This window comes from Panthera tigris, chromosome B4 (genome assembly GCF_018350195.1).
Source record: "Panthera tigris isolate Pti1 chromosome B4, P.tigris_Pti1_mat1.1, whole genome shotgun sequence".
NCBI lineage: Eukaryota > Metazoa > Chordata > Mammalia > Carnivora > Felidae > Panthera > Panthera tigris.
The window spans coordinates 39,173,834-39,189,902 of NC_056666.1; the positions used below are offsets into that span (position 1 = coordinate 39,173,834).

A 16,069-nucleotide genomic window follows, 5' to 3' on the forward strand; every position below is an offset into this window, starting at 1 on the left:
TTACCCCTCGCTCTGGGCTTTTACCCTGGCTCTTGTTTGCCTGCTTTACATTGCTAATTCCTATTTGGCCTTGAAGAATCCAGTTCACCTCTGCTCTTTCAAAAAGCTTTTTTTGAATGTTTCCTCTGTCAAGCAGACCGTATTCTTCCAGGCCATGCTACTGTCATTCAACTATAACTTCCCTTAGTTTTCATGCACTTAAAACCTGATGCAGAGCAAATGCTCAAGAAGTGTTCATCTGAATATATTATATCCAGAACTTTTGCTGTGAGCTTCTGGTAACCACAGACTTTTGAAGAGGGAGAAAGTAGGGATAATTTCAGGAGCCTAGGGCAATTGGGTGAACTCTAATCTCCCCATCCTTGGGATGTCCTTCAACTCTGGGGCGATTGAATTGGAGCAAAGGGAAGAGAGGTGTCCTCTAGGATCTGGTGTGAAAGGTGGTTTGGACCGGTCCAGAGCCCAAGTCCTTTCAGGTCCGGAGTCACAAAAAGGGTGGACAGAGTTTCCCTAGCGACGGGAGGAGGGCGTGGTCCCCGGCCCGCGCAGGCGGGCCGGCGGGCGGGGTGTTGGAGTGAGAGTCCCGCAGCGGCCGCCGGGCAAGTCTGCGCTAGCCGGATGCAGCTCCTCCCACCTTCTGCCCGCGTGGGGACCAAGTAAGGCCGGGGTGGGGGTGGAGGTGGACGCTGGCGGGCCAAAGGCTCTGGGGCTGTGGGGAAAGAATGTGGTGCGGAGCGGGGTGAAGGGAGGTGCAGAGCAGAGAATGCATGTAGTAGAAGTGTGGTCAGAGGAGAGAGAGAGGCCGAGTGTGAGCGCGGACTGGAGGAAAGTGCTCTGAACCGCTCTGTCCTCACAACCCAACGTGGATACAGTTTCCTCCTAACAGAATGTTGCCTCGCTGACCTGGGCTGAATGCGTGGTGGAGAGAGGTGGATTTTAGGGAGCTCATAAGACCTCTTCTGAAATCGCTTCCAGCCCTGGCCTCAACAACGTGGGGCACAAAATTTCTTCCCCTTTTATTTATCTTCACGGCCTGGCTGGTCCTCCTGGAGGTCAAAAGTGAGCCCACGACCCCACGCCTCACGTGGACGCCCTAGGATCTGGCTGACACGAGCCTATTCTGACCCTGCACGCCTCCGTGCTCAGCCAGAGCCCAATGCAGGGCGCCTCGAAGCGGTGGGTGGATCGTACATCCAGAGCAACGCTTTCCTTTTGGCGATACTTGCCACTCCAGGGTGATGCTCCTTTAGCAAATATTTTCCCCAAAAGAGGGATGAAGAATACAAAATTTGGGTTTTTAAAAAATCTGATTTAAGGTGATTTGTGCTACTTGCTACGTTTGAAATGTCCATCAGTCAATTCAGGGCTTAAGTAACTTGTGACCCCTCAGACCTGTTTTAAAATGACTGATGGTCAAAAGTGCAAGGCCATTTATAGAAAGTTCAGACTATGAAAGGACAAATGGGTCCTTTGTTGCCAGTCTTGCTTGAGGGACTTAATCATTTATGTGTGGTGGGTACGTAAAATCTAGGAGTTCTAAGGAATTCTCCAAACCTGGACTCTGCTAATTGGTCTCTTACTTCCCTTGTCTGTTTTAGTCCTTACCAAGAGGGTAATGATACACCTGAAGGCAGTCTCTAGTAGTGTGCCAGCCATTCTTTGACTTCGCCTTCTCCAACTCCGTACTGTTGTCAGGAACTTGGCTAGAAAGATACTTCTCAAACCTGCCGAGGACCCAGTGCTGGGAGTCATTGGTTTTAGCTGATGCCAAATCCAACATGAGTGTGTTGTGATGGCTAAAAAGGGAAAATACTGGTCTAGGCTTCATTAATAGAAATATAGCGAACAGATGAATGATGTAAAGGTCTTCCTGCCTGAGTTAGCACTGATCAGTCCATAACCTAGACTAGAAAACCGTAGCCTCTTAAAGCAAGGTCATAAAAAAAACTAGACAGTAGAGAGGAATAGTTACAATATAGGTTCTCTCCATCATGCCTGGATGCTGTATCATATAAAGAGGCGTTTGAAATAAGACTCCAGAATGTCTGGAGATGAGTAGGTTCCAGAGAAGCAAAAGCCACTGTTTTGAATATTCAAGAACTCTTGAGTAGAAGAGAGGGTAGATGTGTTCTTTGTTGTTCTGCAGAAGATAACAAGTATCGGTGGAGGGTATGTTGTTCAATATCATTTCTTCCAACCAACATTTGCTGGGCACCAATCATATGTATCAGCAGCTGGATGAGAAATGAGTTGCCTGGAAGAACGTGAGCTCTGTCAGAAATATTCAAGCAGAGACTGAGTGATTGCCAGGGATACCCTAAGGAGGATTTCTCCCAGGCAGGAAATGGATGAATGGCCTCTAAAACCCCTTCCAGCTCTGAGAGTCCACAGACCATGAAGGGTTTCAAGGATAATTGCAAAGGGACCCGAGGAGTTCTCTTTGCAGAAGTGACAGTAAGTGAAATGCATTAAATACATTGTCTCTTGTTCACAGAAATGCAAAGGGAGTCCCTGCAAAGTTCTTCACTGCCACAATTTCTGCCCCAAAGGTAGCTCTCCAGGGCATAAAGAACTAGCTACTGAACAGCTGCAGTAGAAATATTAAAACCATAACAGGTAAATCTCAAAAGATATATATCCTTTCTGGGCATCGAAGATTGGTGTACATAGATAATGCATTATGTATAAAATACTGTGTCTGCAGTCCACTGTTTATGGGTCTGTCACGCCCACAAGACTGAACTCCATGAAAGCAAGGATTCTGTTCTATTTATCTCTCAATCCCCCATGTTTAGCACAGTTTCTGACATTCAGATGGTGATTTCAAATTTTTTTGATGAATTAATCTAAACTTAGATTTCTCTTTCTTCAGAACATTTGTACAAAGGCGTTTCAGTAGACAAGTCATTGTCCATGCCCCTATGAAAAATATAAAAAATAAAATAAAGTAAAATAAAATAAAATCCAAGTTCATCATTCCTGCCCCCAAGAGATTCACAATCAAGATGAGATGAAGTGTCTACCCCTAAAATAATTAACAATAAAGTTGTTGATCAAGTAACACAAGCAAAAATGCTGAAATCCAGAGGAAAGAGATGGGTATATAAGCTGGAGAGGTAGGGAAACTGATCTTCATGTAAAATAATAGGAGTAGTCTTTAAGTTTTAGTTTCAGTTTTCAAAGCAATATTTACTCTAGCTGCGAGATGAATTTATTTTTCTCTAATCCTTCATGCAACAGTTATAAACAAGCTATAAAACATACTCTACATAGTTCACCACTTATTTTGAGGATAAAACATGGTATTTGTGAAGCTTTGAGTGTGGACTAAGTGTCATGGATTAAATGGAAGTTAGATTGAATGCATTCTTAGGGGAAAAATGGCACAAAATAGTCTTTGAGAACCACAGAATTATCCAAAGTCACAATAGAATTTTTCCCCCAATCTGACAATATTTAATAAAGTTAGAATCAAAGAAGCTTAGAACTGAAAGGGACATCAGAAGTCATCTGGTCCAGTCTTACAAATCTTACAAATGGGGAAACTGAGTCTCGAGAAGGCACATGACTTGCTCAGAATCTGTCTGGGGGCAGCACTGAGATTTAGACTCCAAGATGCCTCAGCATCTTCTTCAGGTCTTTGTGTAGTCTTCACCGACAGGGCACCTGAAGCTGAAATGAAGAAAAAGCTCCACTTGCCAGGAAAGAGGCACGTGGACTTGTATGGTGTCCCACATCCTTGGGAAGTAGATGGAGGGAACATTTGATACAGAGCCCTGGCAGAAAGAATTATATTCATTCTTCCCCAGTGTTCAGATTTTACAACCTCCCCATCAGATTGATGGCCCAAATTCTACCGGTTCTGTCCCCCCAATTATCCCAGGTTCCCACTTGCACTCTGTCCTACCATCATTGCCTTGGTTGAGGCCCGCATCATGTCTTGCCTAGATGCTCCAGACAGCTTCCTACTTGAGCTCCTCCAAACCTTCCTCCATGGCATTGCCAGAGAGATGATCCTAAAGTACAAGTCTGATTTTTTCAGGCTTAGAATAAACCATGCGACCCTTTCTTTACAGTCTAACCAGCTCTCTGGCCCTCCACCAGCAATGTCCATGTACTCACACGTTCTGGAGAAGGCACTGCTCTTTCATACTTTTTGTGCCTACACAGTCTTCTCCAACTGCCCTCGACTCCATTCCTGTCCTGTTTATTCCGCAAGGACAATTCTACTCTGCTTAAGTGCAGAGGTTTCCTCGACTCTTCCAACAGACGTTAGTCATCCCCGGAAGTGTGCTCCATTAGCTCTTTGCACAGGCCTCTATTAATGCCATGATCACATGCATTGTAATGATCATGTACGTTGTAATGTCCATGTATCTCCCCTCCTAGATTACAAACTCTCCTTGAGGGCAGAGGCCATGTCTGGTTTGTCAGAGGAATTATCTCAGCAATGTTTGTAGAAATGAAAGAAGGAAGGGAAGAAAGAAGGGACATTATGATCATTTGAAGAGAAGCAACTATTACTTTTTGTATGCTTTTGCATAGGACTTTTAAATCAATTAATTAATTAATTAATTACATCCAAGTTAGTTAGCATATAGTGCAGTAATGGTTTCAGGAGTAGATTCCAGTGATTCATCCCCTATGTATAACACCCAGTGCTCACACCAACAAGTGTCTTCCTTAATGCCTTTTACCCATTTAGCCCTTCCCCCCACCCCCAACCCCTCCAGCAACACTCAGTTTGTTCTCTGTATTTAAGAGTCTGTTATGTTATGTCCCCCTCCTTGTTTTTATATTATTTTTGCTTCCCTTCCCTTATGTTCATCTGTTTTGTATCTTAAAGTCCTCATATGAGTGAAGTCATATGATATCTGTCTTTCTATGACTAATTTTGCTTAGCATAATATCCTCTAGTTACATCCAAATGGCAAGATTTCATTCTTTTTGATCTGATCTAGTTGCAAATGGCAAGATTTCATTCTTTTTGATTGCTGAGTAGTACTCCATTGTATATATATATGCCACATCTTCTTTATCACTTCATCCATCGATGGACATTTGGGCTCTTTCCATACTTTGGCTATTGTCGATAGTGCTGCTATAAACATTGGGGTACCTGTGCCCCTTCAAAATAGCACACCTGTATCACTTAGGTAAATACCTAGTAGTGCAATTGCTGGGTCGTAGGGTAGTTCTATTTTTAATTTTTTGAGGAGCCTCCATACTGTTTGCATAGGACTTTATTTATTTATTTATTTATTTAATTTATTGGCAAATTGGTTTCCATACAATACCCAGTGCTCATCCCAACAAGTGCCCTCCTCAGTGCCCGTCACCCACTTTCCCCTCTCCCCCATCCCCCATCAACCCTTAGTTTGTTCTCAGTATCCAAGAATCTCTTATGGTTTGCCTCCCTCCCTCTCTGTACCTTTCTCTCCCCCTTTTCCTCCCCCATGGTCTTCTGTTAAATTTCTCAAGATCCACATATGAGTGAAAACATATATAGTATCTGTCTTTCTCTGACTGACTTATTTCACTTAGCATAATACCTTCCAGTTCCATCCATGTTGCTGCAAATGGCCAGATTTCATTCTTTCTCATTACCAAGTAGTATTCCATTGTATATATAAACCACATCTTCTTTATCCATTTGTCAGTTGATGGACATTTAGGCTCTTTCCATAATTTGGCTATTGTTGGAAGTGCCGCTATAAACATGGAGGCACGAAACAGGAACCCGCTTGCACTGTTGGTGGGAAGGACTTTTTTTATATTGTGTGTGTGTGTGTGTGTGTGTGTGTGTGTGTTAAAATTAAAGTCCCCACCCCCCTCTCTCAGCTCTGTCCCTCAAAGGTAATTAACTTTATGGTTTAATTTTCTATATTCCTCAATATGCCTGTGTAAAGTCATGCAGACATCTTGGTTTTTCTTAAATAAATATGGAATCATTCATATTATTCTGTTTTATTCAATATATTACAGGCATACATAGAAATTTGTTTCATTTTTTTAAATGATCGCATCATAGTCTATAATACATATTGCTACATTTTTAAACTTCTCCTTATATATAGACAAGTAATTTCTGATTTTCCAACATTATGCTGCAAGAACAGTGGGCGTGACTTGTCTTCAGTCCTCTGAATAATTTCAAAATTGTGATGCTGTCACTATTATAGTGTCTGTAAGAACCTAAACAATGGAATGGTAGGCAGAAGCCAGGATAACATTTGCGCTGATTCCCTTTCTGTCCTTATTCATATATTCCCGATTCCCTTGGCTCTTGCTAGAGTTGGAGGCTGACAAGGGACTTCCAAGGGACACAAAGCAGAGTTCCAGCATCTGTCTGCTTGTGGAACAGGTGTGTAGCAGTGGCATGAGAGCCTCTAAGACTCTTCCACTCACATAAATCACCACTTTAACTAGATGCCATAAACTTAAGTTGAATTAGTTTTTCCTCTTGCAGCGAGTTCATTATTCATGGAGCTGTGCCCTGAGTAAAGAAGGTGCAAAAATGGCTAAATGAGATCCAGGGAAAACATTTCTACCAATTGTCCTTTTTTTCTTTTTCTATAGGCTTTCAGCTACCAAGTAACTGCTAATGTATGTATCTTTCAGAGTGTAAGGTGTGTGTGGCAAGAGAATGTTTTACTTTGCAGTGAGCTAGAGGAAATGGGTCTTTTTGTTTGGTGTCCTAAACTGCTGGCCACACTATTAGCTCATCTTTCTTCCTTGGCTGCCGTCTCCCTCTGCTCTGAGCACCCAAAGTCTCATGCCAAGACGCCCCCTCTCCTGACATCATCAGTCACCAGAAGGGAAACAAAAGGAGTAACAGAGACTCAGTCACTGTTTCAGGCCCGCCACCTACTGCTGTGTCCAAGCCTGCTCTGTGTTCTTCCTGCCTTAGGTGTTGGGGCCATTACTGACACTTTGCTCTTACTGCCAATTTTCTTTCTACCCTTCCTCCTGTAGGACTACAATGGATGCTAAAAAGCCAAGGAAATGCAGTTTAACATCCTTCCCGGTTTTGAAAACAAGAAAGAAACAGGATGTCAACCCTGTGAAGGTAAAGATCCTTGAATTTCATTTGGGGAGTAGGGGTATCATTATGAAGACTTGGGGACCCTGGACCCAGTGGTGATCACTGTGCCCCAAGCACCTCTGATGACAGTGTGAGGGGAAGGGAACTGTGGGGGGACCAGGCTGGTTGGTAGAGCCAGGTCTGGGCGGGCTTGGAGGGAAATTGGCTACAGGGCCAGTGTAGTGTCATGAACTCCAGAACTGCAGGGCCTTCATCGAACAGGTATCCTGAGGCTATGTCTCTTCTACAGTGTCTTGTATTGCGCTCTGTATTTCTGGAACCACACTAGAAGTGTCCCAGAATGTTCCAAACATGTATGCAAGAAATTTCCAGAAAACGTCTGTGTGTGTGTGTGTGTGTGTGTGTGTGTGTGTGTGTGTTCCCTAACACAGACATGGTGCCTTCCTTTTTACCTCAAAACTAGTAAAATGCCACAGCACTGAAGGTAATTTTGTGATGTGGTGACTTTGTGATCACAAGATCTACTTCTAAATCAGGCGTACTTTTTCATCTAATGCTCTCAGTTTGAATTTCACACTTTCCTCAAAAGATCGTATTATTTGGGGTCCTTGCTCTGAAAATTCTGTGGCAAACCTGAGTCCGGGGCATTAGGTTTGACTTTGAGTCCTGCTCGTGTCAATGCTTCGAAGAATCGGAGTTCAGCAGCCTATCTGAGGCCTGGTGAAAGTTTTCCTCCCTGTAGATCACACACCACCTCCTTAAAATTATGACTATTAGGTCACCTCCTCCAAGCAGTGTTGCTGATTTAACCCTGGCCTTCTCCCCCTCAGGGTTATAACTCATAAAAATGAATCCTGATGTCTGTTGTTCCCCATCCCTATCCCTGCCATTATCACATACAACAAAACCATTATTTTATAATTCATAGGTACAAAAATTTATTAATACCTAAAACATTTTTTTGACAAAGCAAAAATTAATATTTAATTTAAAATAGTAAATCTACATCAAACAGGATAATAAAGACAACATTCTGTTCACATTTAAAACTATTATACAAACAGAATGGTCTTGGTCATGACTTAGAAAAATCACCATGAGTTTTGCAACTTACATTTGTTTTAATCTGCTTGAGCTCCTGTTTACTGAGTGCTTGGATGACTCTCACATGAATCTTAGAGGCAAGTACAATTATTATCCCGATTTCTGAGATTCAAGTGAAGTTAATTAGCCATGGCCATAAACCATTGAGTGGCAGATGGAATTCAAATCCATATTCTTTTTTTTAATGTTTATTTATTTTGAGAGAGACAGAGCATGAGTGGGGTAAGGGCAGAGAGAGAGAGAGGGAGAGAGAGAATCCCAAGCAGGCTCCAGGCTACCAGTTTGGAGTCCCGTGTGGCTCTTGAACTCACAAACTGTGAGATCATGACCTGAGCCAAAGTTGGACCCTTAACCCACCGAGCCACCCAGGAGCCCCAAACCCATATTCTTAACCACTCTATTCATTGCCTCTTTGCTGAGTCATGTCAACTCTGTTAAATGTTGTCCTATAAAATTCCTTCATATATTTATATTAATTTTAAGGAAAACCTATTCTGCTATAGTTGCCACAATAAGAATTGTCAAAAAAAATTAAAAAGTCATGCTGAATAAAAATTCATTTATGTTGTATTTTTTGTAACTGCCAGCGATTGACAATACCATTTAGAAATACTGTCTAGGGGCACCTGGGTGGCTCAGTCGGTTAAGTGTCCAACTCTTGATCTCAGCTCAGATCTTGATCTCAGGGTCATAAGTTCAAGCCCCACATTGAGCTCCATGTTGGGCTCTGCACTGGGCATGTAGCCTACTTTAAAAGAGATCAATAATAAAAAATACCATCTAAACTTATAACTATTGTCTTTACATTGGTAATTATTCTTATGGGCCATAAATAAATGTCATTTCACCATCTGTTCATTTTCCCCAATGGACTTCTTATCCAGTTGAGCTGAATAGGCTTAAGTAAGGAAATGAAAACAAGTCAATAACCATCCTCAGCACGTGAAATCTTGGGTTTCAGTGGATAATCATATTAATTGGAGGATGAAAAGAAGGAATTATAATCTCTTGACCTAAAAACACATGGAAGATGAGAGTGCTCTGAATCTGTCTATCAACTGCCCCAAGCAAGTGTTGGAAAAAATATTTTGAATTTTTGAATGATTTGATAATAATGTATATTTTTTTCACAATATTTAATCTTCTAAGTTATAACTATAATATTTATAATAATAATTAAATACTTATTTTAAATATGGATCTTGGTAGTATTTCAGCTAAGGGAGTTTTTTTTTTTTTAGTTTATTTATTTTGAGAGAGAGAGCATGAGTGAGAAAGCAGGGAAGGGACAGGGAGAGAGAGAGAGAGAGAGAATCTGCACTGTCAGCACAGAGCCTGATGCGAGGCTCAAACTCACGAACCTTGTGAGATCATAATCGAAACCAAGAGTCAAGGGCTTAACCAACTGAGCCACCCAGGTGCCCCAGCTAAGAGAGTTTTAAAATGTTGTTTTTAATAATTGATTTCACCTGGATTTAAGACAACAGGGTGATCATCGGATAGTAATGTAAGATGCTTTAAAAAATGCCCCCATTCATTTGACTAAATATTAAAGAGCCATCTACCACAGAGAGATCTCTGCAGGAAGTCATTTGCCTTGGATGCCTGTGGAGAGTCCCTGTCTTCTCCACTTAGCTGGCAAAGATCCCAGGGCTCTCACAGTGGCTCCCAATGACACAGGATCTCTCCGCACTTGAGGAAAATGCTCCTGTGTTATAGTTTGTCCTGACTGCTAGCAGAGGGAACATCCTCTCTTCTGGACCACAGTTATCTCAGCTAGTAGGTTGGATGATATCTGGCCCTTCCGTAACTCTGTTCATAGAAAACGTGTTGCCTAACGGCCAGCTTCTGGGCCTGGAGGACCTAGCAGCACTCCGGGGTCTCTCTCAGACCATTTAGGAGTAGAACCTGGGAGAAGTCTGGGGAAGGGAACTCTGTTAATATAGAGTGTTACTTTACAGCTTTTCTGACAGTTGATGAATAGGAGCTACAAAGGACCTCCTAACTAAGCCCTCTAAAGATACATTTTCTATTTTCAGCACTGGAAGAACAGGTTCTGTTATTTATCCTCTATCCTTCCAGTCACTTGATTTCTGAGTACCACCTCCTTAGACAAGCCTTCCTCAACACCCTTTCTAATTATATTCTGTATTTGTTTGTGTACTTGTTTACTGTGTGCCTCACCCTGTGGAACTACACTGACCAATAGTGCAGCCACTGGCCATGTAAGGCTACGGAGCCCTTGACATGGGTCTTGTCCAGTTGGAGGTATGCTGCCATTGTGAACAATACACACCATGTTTCACAGACTTGGTGTGAGGAAATGAATGTAAAGTACCTTACTGATAACTTTTTATAATTGGGTGGGTTTTGTAGCATGTTAACACCTTGATAACACTGTAAAAATTTTTATACTGATTACATGTTAAGGTAGTGTTCTGCAAATGATGTGTCAAATAAAATACATAACAATTAATTTCACCTGTTTCTTTTTACTTTTTTAAATGTGGCTACCAGAAAATTTAAAATTTCACACGTGGCTTGCATGATGTTTCTATTGGATAGTGCTGTTCTCGAATAGAAGTGCCATAACAGCATAGATATTGTTTGTCTGGTTCAGTGCTAAATGCCTGGAACCTAGGACAGTGCCTCACACAGATTAAAACTCAATGTGTACTTGTGGAATAGAAACCAGGAAAGTGTTTATTTATTTTTTCCCTCTACAATTATTTATTGAGTTCCTACTCATTCCAGGCACTGTTCTAGGTGCTGGGGATGTGGAGAACAAAACAGATCAAAACAAAACAAAACAAAACAAAACAAAACAATCCCATCTCTCCTGAAGCTTAAAATTGGAATTCTTTATAGAAAGGTCAGATGTTGCGGGTTAATGCCGAGAATGGTACAGACCAGCCGTTATTTTCCTCATCAGTGAGAGCTGAGATGGAATTAGACCAGTGGTTCTCAATGTTGATTGGATACTTAAAATCACTTGGGTAAGGTTTTTTTTTAAATTTTTTTTTAACGTTTATTTATTTTTGAGACAGAGAGAGACAGAGCATGAATGGGGGAGGGACAGAGAGAGAGGGAGACACAGAATTGGAAGCAGGCTCCGGGCTCCGAGCCATCAGCCCAGAGCCTGACGCGGGGGTCGAACTCACGGACCTCGAGATTGTGACCTGAGCTGAAGTCGGATGCTCAACCGACTGAGCCACCCAGGCGCCCCACTTGGGAAAGGTTTTAAAGGCCGCTGAAATCAGAATCTCTAGGGATCATGAACACTTTTTTTTAAAAGTTCTTTTCTATCATGTGGGGACAGATGTCTATTTAGACACCAGCTATGAGACCGTGGTTAGATTGTTAAGGCTCTTTCTTGGTTGTGAAACTTGGTATAGTTATTCCTACAAACCCCCTTTCCCGTTGCGGTGGAAATTAATGAGATAAGAGGATGAGCTTGCCGGCGGAGGGCCATTCAATATTGATTTCTTTTACCTTCCCTCCTCTTCATTGAACAGAAAGGGGTTTCCTGTAGCAGACAGACTTAGTAATGAGTCTTCCACAGTGAAAAAAGATCTGAGGGTTTACACCATCTCATTTCTTTATTGGTGCTCCATAGGAAAAACAAGCATTCTGACCATTGGGTATTGCAAAGAAACAGAAGTCACAGTCAATTATAGCTGAAGAGAGAAAGAAAGCCAACACATCCATTCCCAAAGGAGAGTGCTTACTTACTTTTTCCCATTTTCTCATTGGGACCCATGCTTCCTTCTGAGATCTACATAATAAGTACCAGTTCCTTTGTTTTGCATTCCCATTGGTGCTTTTGGTTTGGAGAGAGAAAGACTGCAGATTGCCTTCTGTTGCTGTGACAAGGAAGTGAAACAGGCAGACATGGAGAGTTTCTCTGAGTATCAGAATTAATCAGACTGAATAGGCAATTTCCATTGAAAGTGACATTGGAGGTGGAGATACGGATATGTTAGAAATACGACCTCCTCCCCTATGTATGTTTGGCCTTTTACCTTTGCTTCTTTCAGCAATATTGAGGCAGTTATCACCCCCACTTTATAGAGGAGGAAACTGAGATACAAAGAGATTAGATTAAGCAAGTTACCTAAAACCATTCGGCTAATAAAAACTGAAATCAGGATTCAGATTTTATCTATAATTCATTAATGCTTTTTAAAAATTATTATTAAGTATCGAATATATAAAACAATATTTAAGTATGTGTGTAGGGTGTAAAGAATAATAATGCAATGAACACCCTTGTGGGTATATATTACACCGTTTAAGGAAGTTTAAGGAAGAAGTCTCCTATGTGTCTCTCCCCATCTTACGTTACATTGACCCGTCTGAGGTAACCACTCTTTTACATGTTATTCCATTTCTTTCTCTACATGTTTATAATCCTTCTAAACTATGTATTGTTTAATTTTGCATGTTTTTGGATTTATATACATGGAATCGTGCTGTTCATTTTTTGTTCTACAATCACTTCTCAGGCCCAGTACTAAGTCAGCATACCCTGGTACAGCATCTGGCTTGGATTGATCAGGTCTCCATTCTGATTGCTCAGTGCCTATGTCCCTTAGGTACTGTCCATATCAATCCTTCTGTTCACAGGAACCTGTTTATAAATCAGTTTCACTGCTGTATTCAATTGTATGGGCATATCACACTTCTTGCAGTTTTGCAGGTTATGGCATGTGGTTTTTTGCTGGTTTCTGCTATCAAAAATGGTGCTGCTATGAATGTTGTTGTGCACATCTGCTAGTGCATATATGCAGGGTTTCTAGAGTAGACACTTAAGAGGGAAATTGCTGGGTATCAGGGTATGTAGATGCTTAACGTTACTGGATAACGCCAAACTCTTTTCTAAAACGTTGGTATCAAAGTACTTTGCGGCCAGCAGAATGTGTGAGTTCTAATGGTTCCTCATCCTTTCTATCACTTGTTATTGTATGGCTTTCTACGTGCTAGTTTGGTAGATGGGTACCAATATCTTATTGTATTTTGATTTGCATTTTGATGATGATTAATGAGATTGAGTCTTTTTTTGTATGTTAATTGGCATTTGTGTTTCCTCTTCTGTGAAGTGCCTGGTTCTGCCTTTTTTGCTTAAATATTTTTTATTTTTATTAAGTCCATTCATCAAGGTTTAAGTTTCAATTTTTATATATATTTTTTATTTTTCCAAGTTCTAATTTATTTATTTTTAAATCTGGTTATTTGCATGGTAGCTTATATTTTAGTCTCTTTTATTTCTTTAAGTGTATCACACATGATTGTTTTTCAGTTTTTACCTGATAATTTCAGTTTTTGGAGCTTTTGAGGGGGAAGGTTTCTGATTCTGGTATCTATAGTCTCTGCTAGTTCTTACTCACAGTACCTTATTTTTGTGTGTGTCTGTGTGCATGCGTGCTTTGTTTTTGTTTTTAGTTTTACTGTAAGGTTACTAGTCTTATTTTACAGAAAAGGAAAATGAGCCTGAGAGAAGATAAATCGCTTGCCAAGGTCACGCTACTGGCAAGTAGCAGAGTAAGAATTCCAGTGAATATCTGACTTCAGAGTCAAGTACTTTTTTTCTCTTCTGTGAAGCTTTAAAGACCTTTGATGGATGAATTCTTTCATAAACCATCCCACAAGTGTTTATTGAGAGCTAACTTTGGGCGAAGCATTATCCTCAGTGCTAGGACACAAAAATAAACATATATATATCTCCTTTTTGTGTGTGCATAGTATAGTGAGGGACATAAACATGTAAAAAGATACATGACAATAGGGCATGGTTAGTGTAGTCACTAAAGTAGAAACAAAATTCTATGAGGGCCTAGAGAAAGTTTTCTTAAGATGTTGTTACTGCCCAGGTACATGATCGTGCTTCAATGGCATGCCAATCAGCTACAGTCCCATCAAGGGGTATAAGTTATAGGGCTCATTATTCACATTTTTTTTTTCAAAGTGAATGAGGTCCTGCTGGGGTTATGCAAAGAGGCTGTGTGGTGAGTTGGAAGGCAGGCATTTCAGGCAGAAGGAATAACTTCTGCAAATGCATTGGATGAATCTGAATCAATGGGAATAGAACCTTAGAAATCATCTACTCTAACTCTTAGAGGATGCATAAATCTACTTTTTATTGGCAAGAATTTAGTGTCTAATTTATAGAATAAATTCTTGCTTTCTGAATGTTTCTATCTATTGGCAACTTTATCCAGGCACCATCAGAATAAAGGCATGATCTTATTTTGTATTTAGAGACCTTTGGAGGGGAAATGCTTTATAATCTCTTCCCATTCAGTTTCATGGCAGAACACAAAAGAGGTCAGACATCATCTGATGGTAGCATGGTACAGTAAAAAGGCACTTGGTGGCATAGATTCTTGACTCAGGTTTGCTACTGCTGTGTTATCTTGGACAGGTCACTTGGATAGCCTCCTTAACTTCCCTTTCTCCATTTGTGAAATGAGGGCATTTGATTACAGATTCCTAAGGTGGCTTCCAGCACCATAAGTATCCAAACATCATTTATCAGAAGATCAGAAGGGATATGTTTCCCCCTAGGCCATGCACTAAGTCCATTAGAAAATGGCTCCAAGCATCTGGGCTTTCAGACTCAAGCTCTTGCCCCTCCCTCAAGCCCTAAGGATGCCCAGGCTCTCCTTCCTCCACCTTCACCAGGGACACAGCCTGGTGGGCAGGACTCCAGAGAGGATACTGGATCAGTGAGATGAAAGTCTGGCCCTCCCAAGTGGTTGGCTGTGTTCACTCTTCTAATGGGTCTCCTGAGTCCAGGCTTGGCTGTGAGTATAAGCAAGAGGCTACTCTTTTCTGTCCAAGCATCCTGGGCTTCTTCACACACCAAAGGGGCTTTCAGGGCAGAAGCTTAGCTAGAAGTAGCCAGCCATGGGAGAGATGCTGCAATTTGCCTAAGCTCTGTGCAGTGATAGTAGCTTAATGCCTTAGCTGGGGATGTGAGGAGCTTAGCAACCGCCTCTTTCTCCCAGCTCTCATGGTGCTCTGATGGGCCTAATTGTCAAACTTGTTGTGCTCTATATAGAATCCCCAAAGATTTTTTTTTCTCTCTTCTCATCACACCCTTTCTCTGCATTAATGCATTTGTTTTGAATTCTCAGTTGTTCTGGCTTCTGGGAAGGGATTATGGAGCCTGCAAGGAGGAAGCTGTGATTTGATATCATCAAACTTGAGCTTCATCCAACCCTGGCCATGCACTGGGGGATTTTTTTTTTTTTTTTTTTTTTTTTTTAATTAACAGGGAAGAGGAAGAGACAAGGAGGAGCCAGCTGAGAAAATAGAAAAATAGCCTGTGAGGTATGATCAAGGTGGGGTGGTATGATGGAAGTGTGCCTTTCTGCAAAGGCTGGGTGGCCCAGGGGCAGGAGACCAGGGTGGCCTTGATGCCTGCTGAGAGTCCAGTTGCGTTCTCCCCTGAACTTTGCCAATGAGGAGGACACCCAGGGCTCTGTCCAAGGTAATAAGATGAGACAGTGAGCCTTGAGGTTCTGTTCTAATGAGCCCTGCAAAGGGACCTGACCTATTATCCTTTAGCTATCTATAAAGGGGCAGAAAATATACTCCACTGTGATGGAGGGGTAAACCACACATGTCGTTGTGGGGGCTTGGCTTGAGGAGAATGCAAAGTAGAGAAGAGGAAGGCACAGTGCCACCAGGGAGAGGGCACTGATGCAGGACATGGGATTTCTCTTTCATCTAGTTCCCCAGCACCAGGAAGTTTTCTGTGAATAGAGATTCATTCATTTGCACCAAAATATGTGCTTTTCTAGGCTTTCTCTTTGAAAATGAAACTACCTTTGAGAAGAGGGTATGGACAGGGGAATTCTCTTCTGTGCATTTGCTGACTAGGAGGCATTCCTTCCAAAAGGAAGTGCCAGGGAGCAG

The 16,069-nt window shown here is 41.6% G+C and overlaps 1 protein-coding gene across 5 annotated transcripts in view; it reads left to right on the forward strand.

Annotated features, from left to right (window-relative positions):
- The first annotated feature begins 561 nt into the window (after positions 1-561).
- The window catches only part of DYRK4 (dual specificity tyrosine phosphorylation regulated kinase 4), a 52,354-nt gene continuing 36,846 nt past the window's right edge, over positions 562-16,069 (forward strand). For all 5 annotated transcript variants that reach the window (XM_042991614.1, XM_042991615.1, XM_042991616.1 and 2 more), the window contains exons 1-3: positions 562-656; positions 2,495-2,616; positions 6,976-7,069. In XM_042991614.1, the coding sequence (XP_042847548.1) occupies positions 6,983-7,069 (87 nt within the window). In that variant the 5' untranslated portion in view covers positions 562-656; positions 2,495-2,616; positions 6,976-6,982. The remainder of the gene's footprint in view (positions 657-2,494; positions 2,617-6,975; positions 7,070-16,069) is intronic.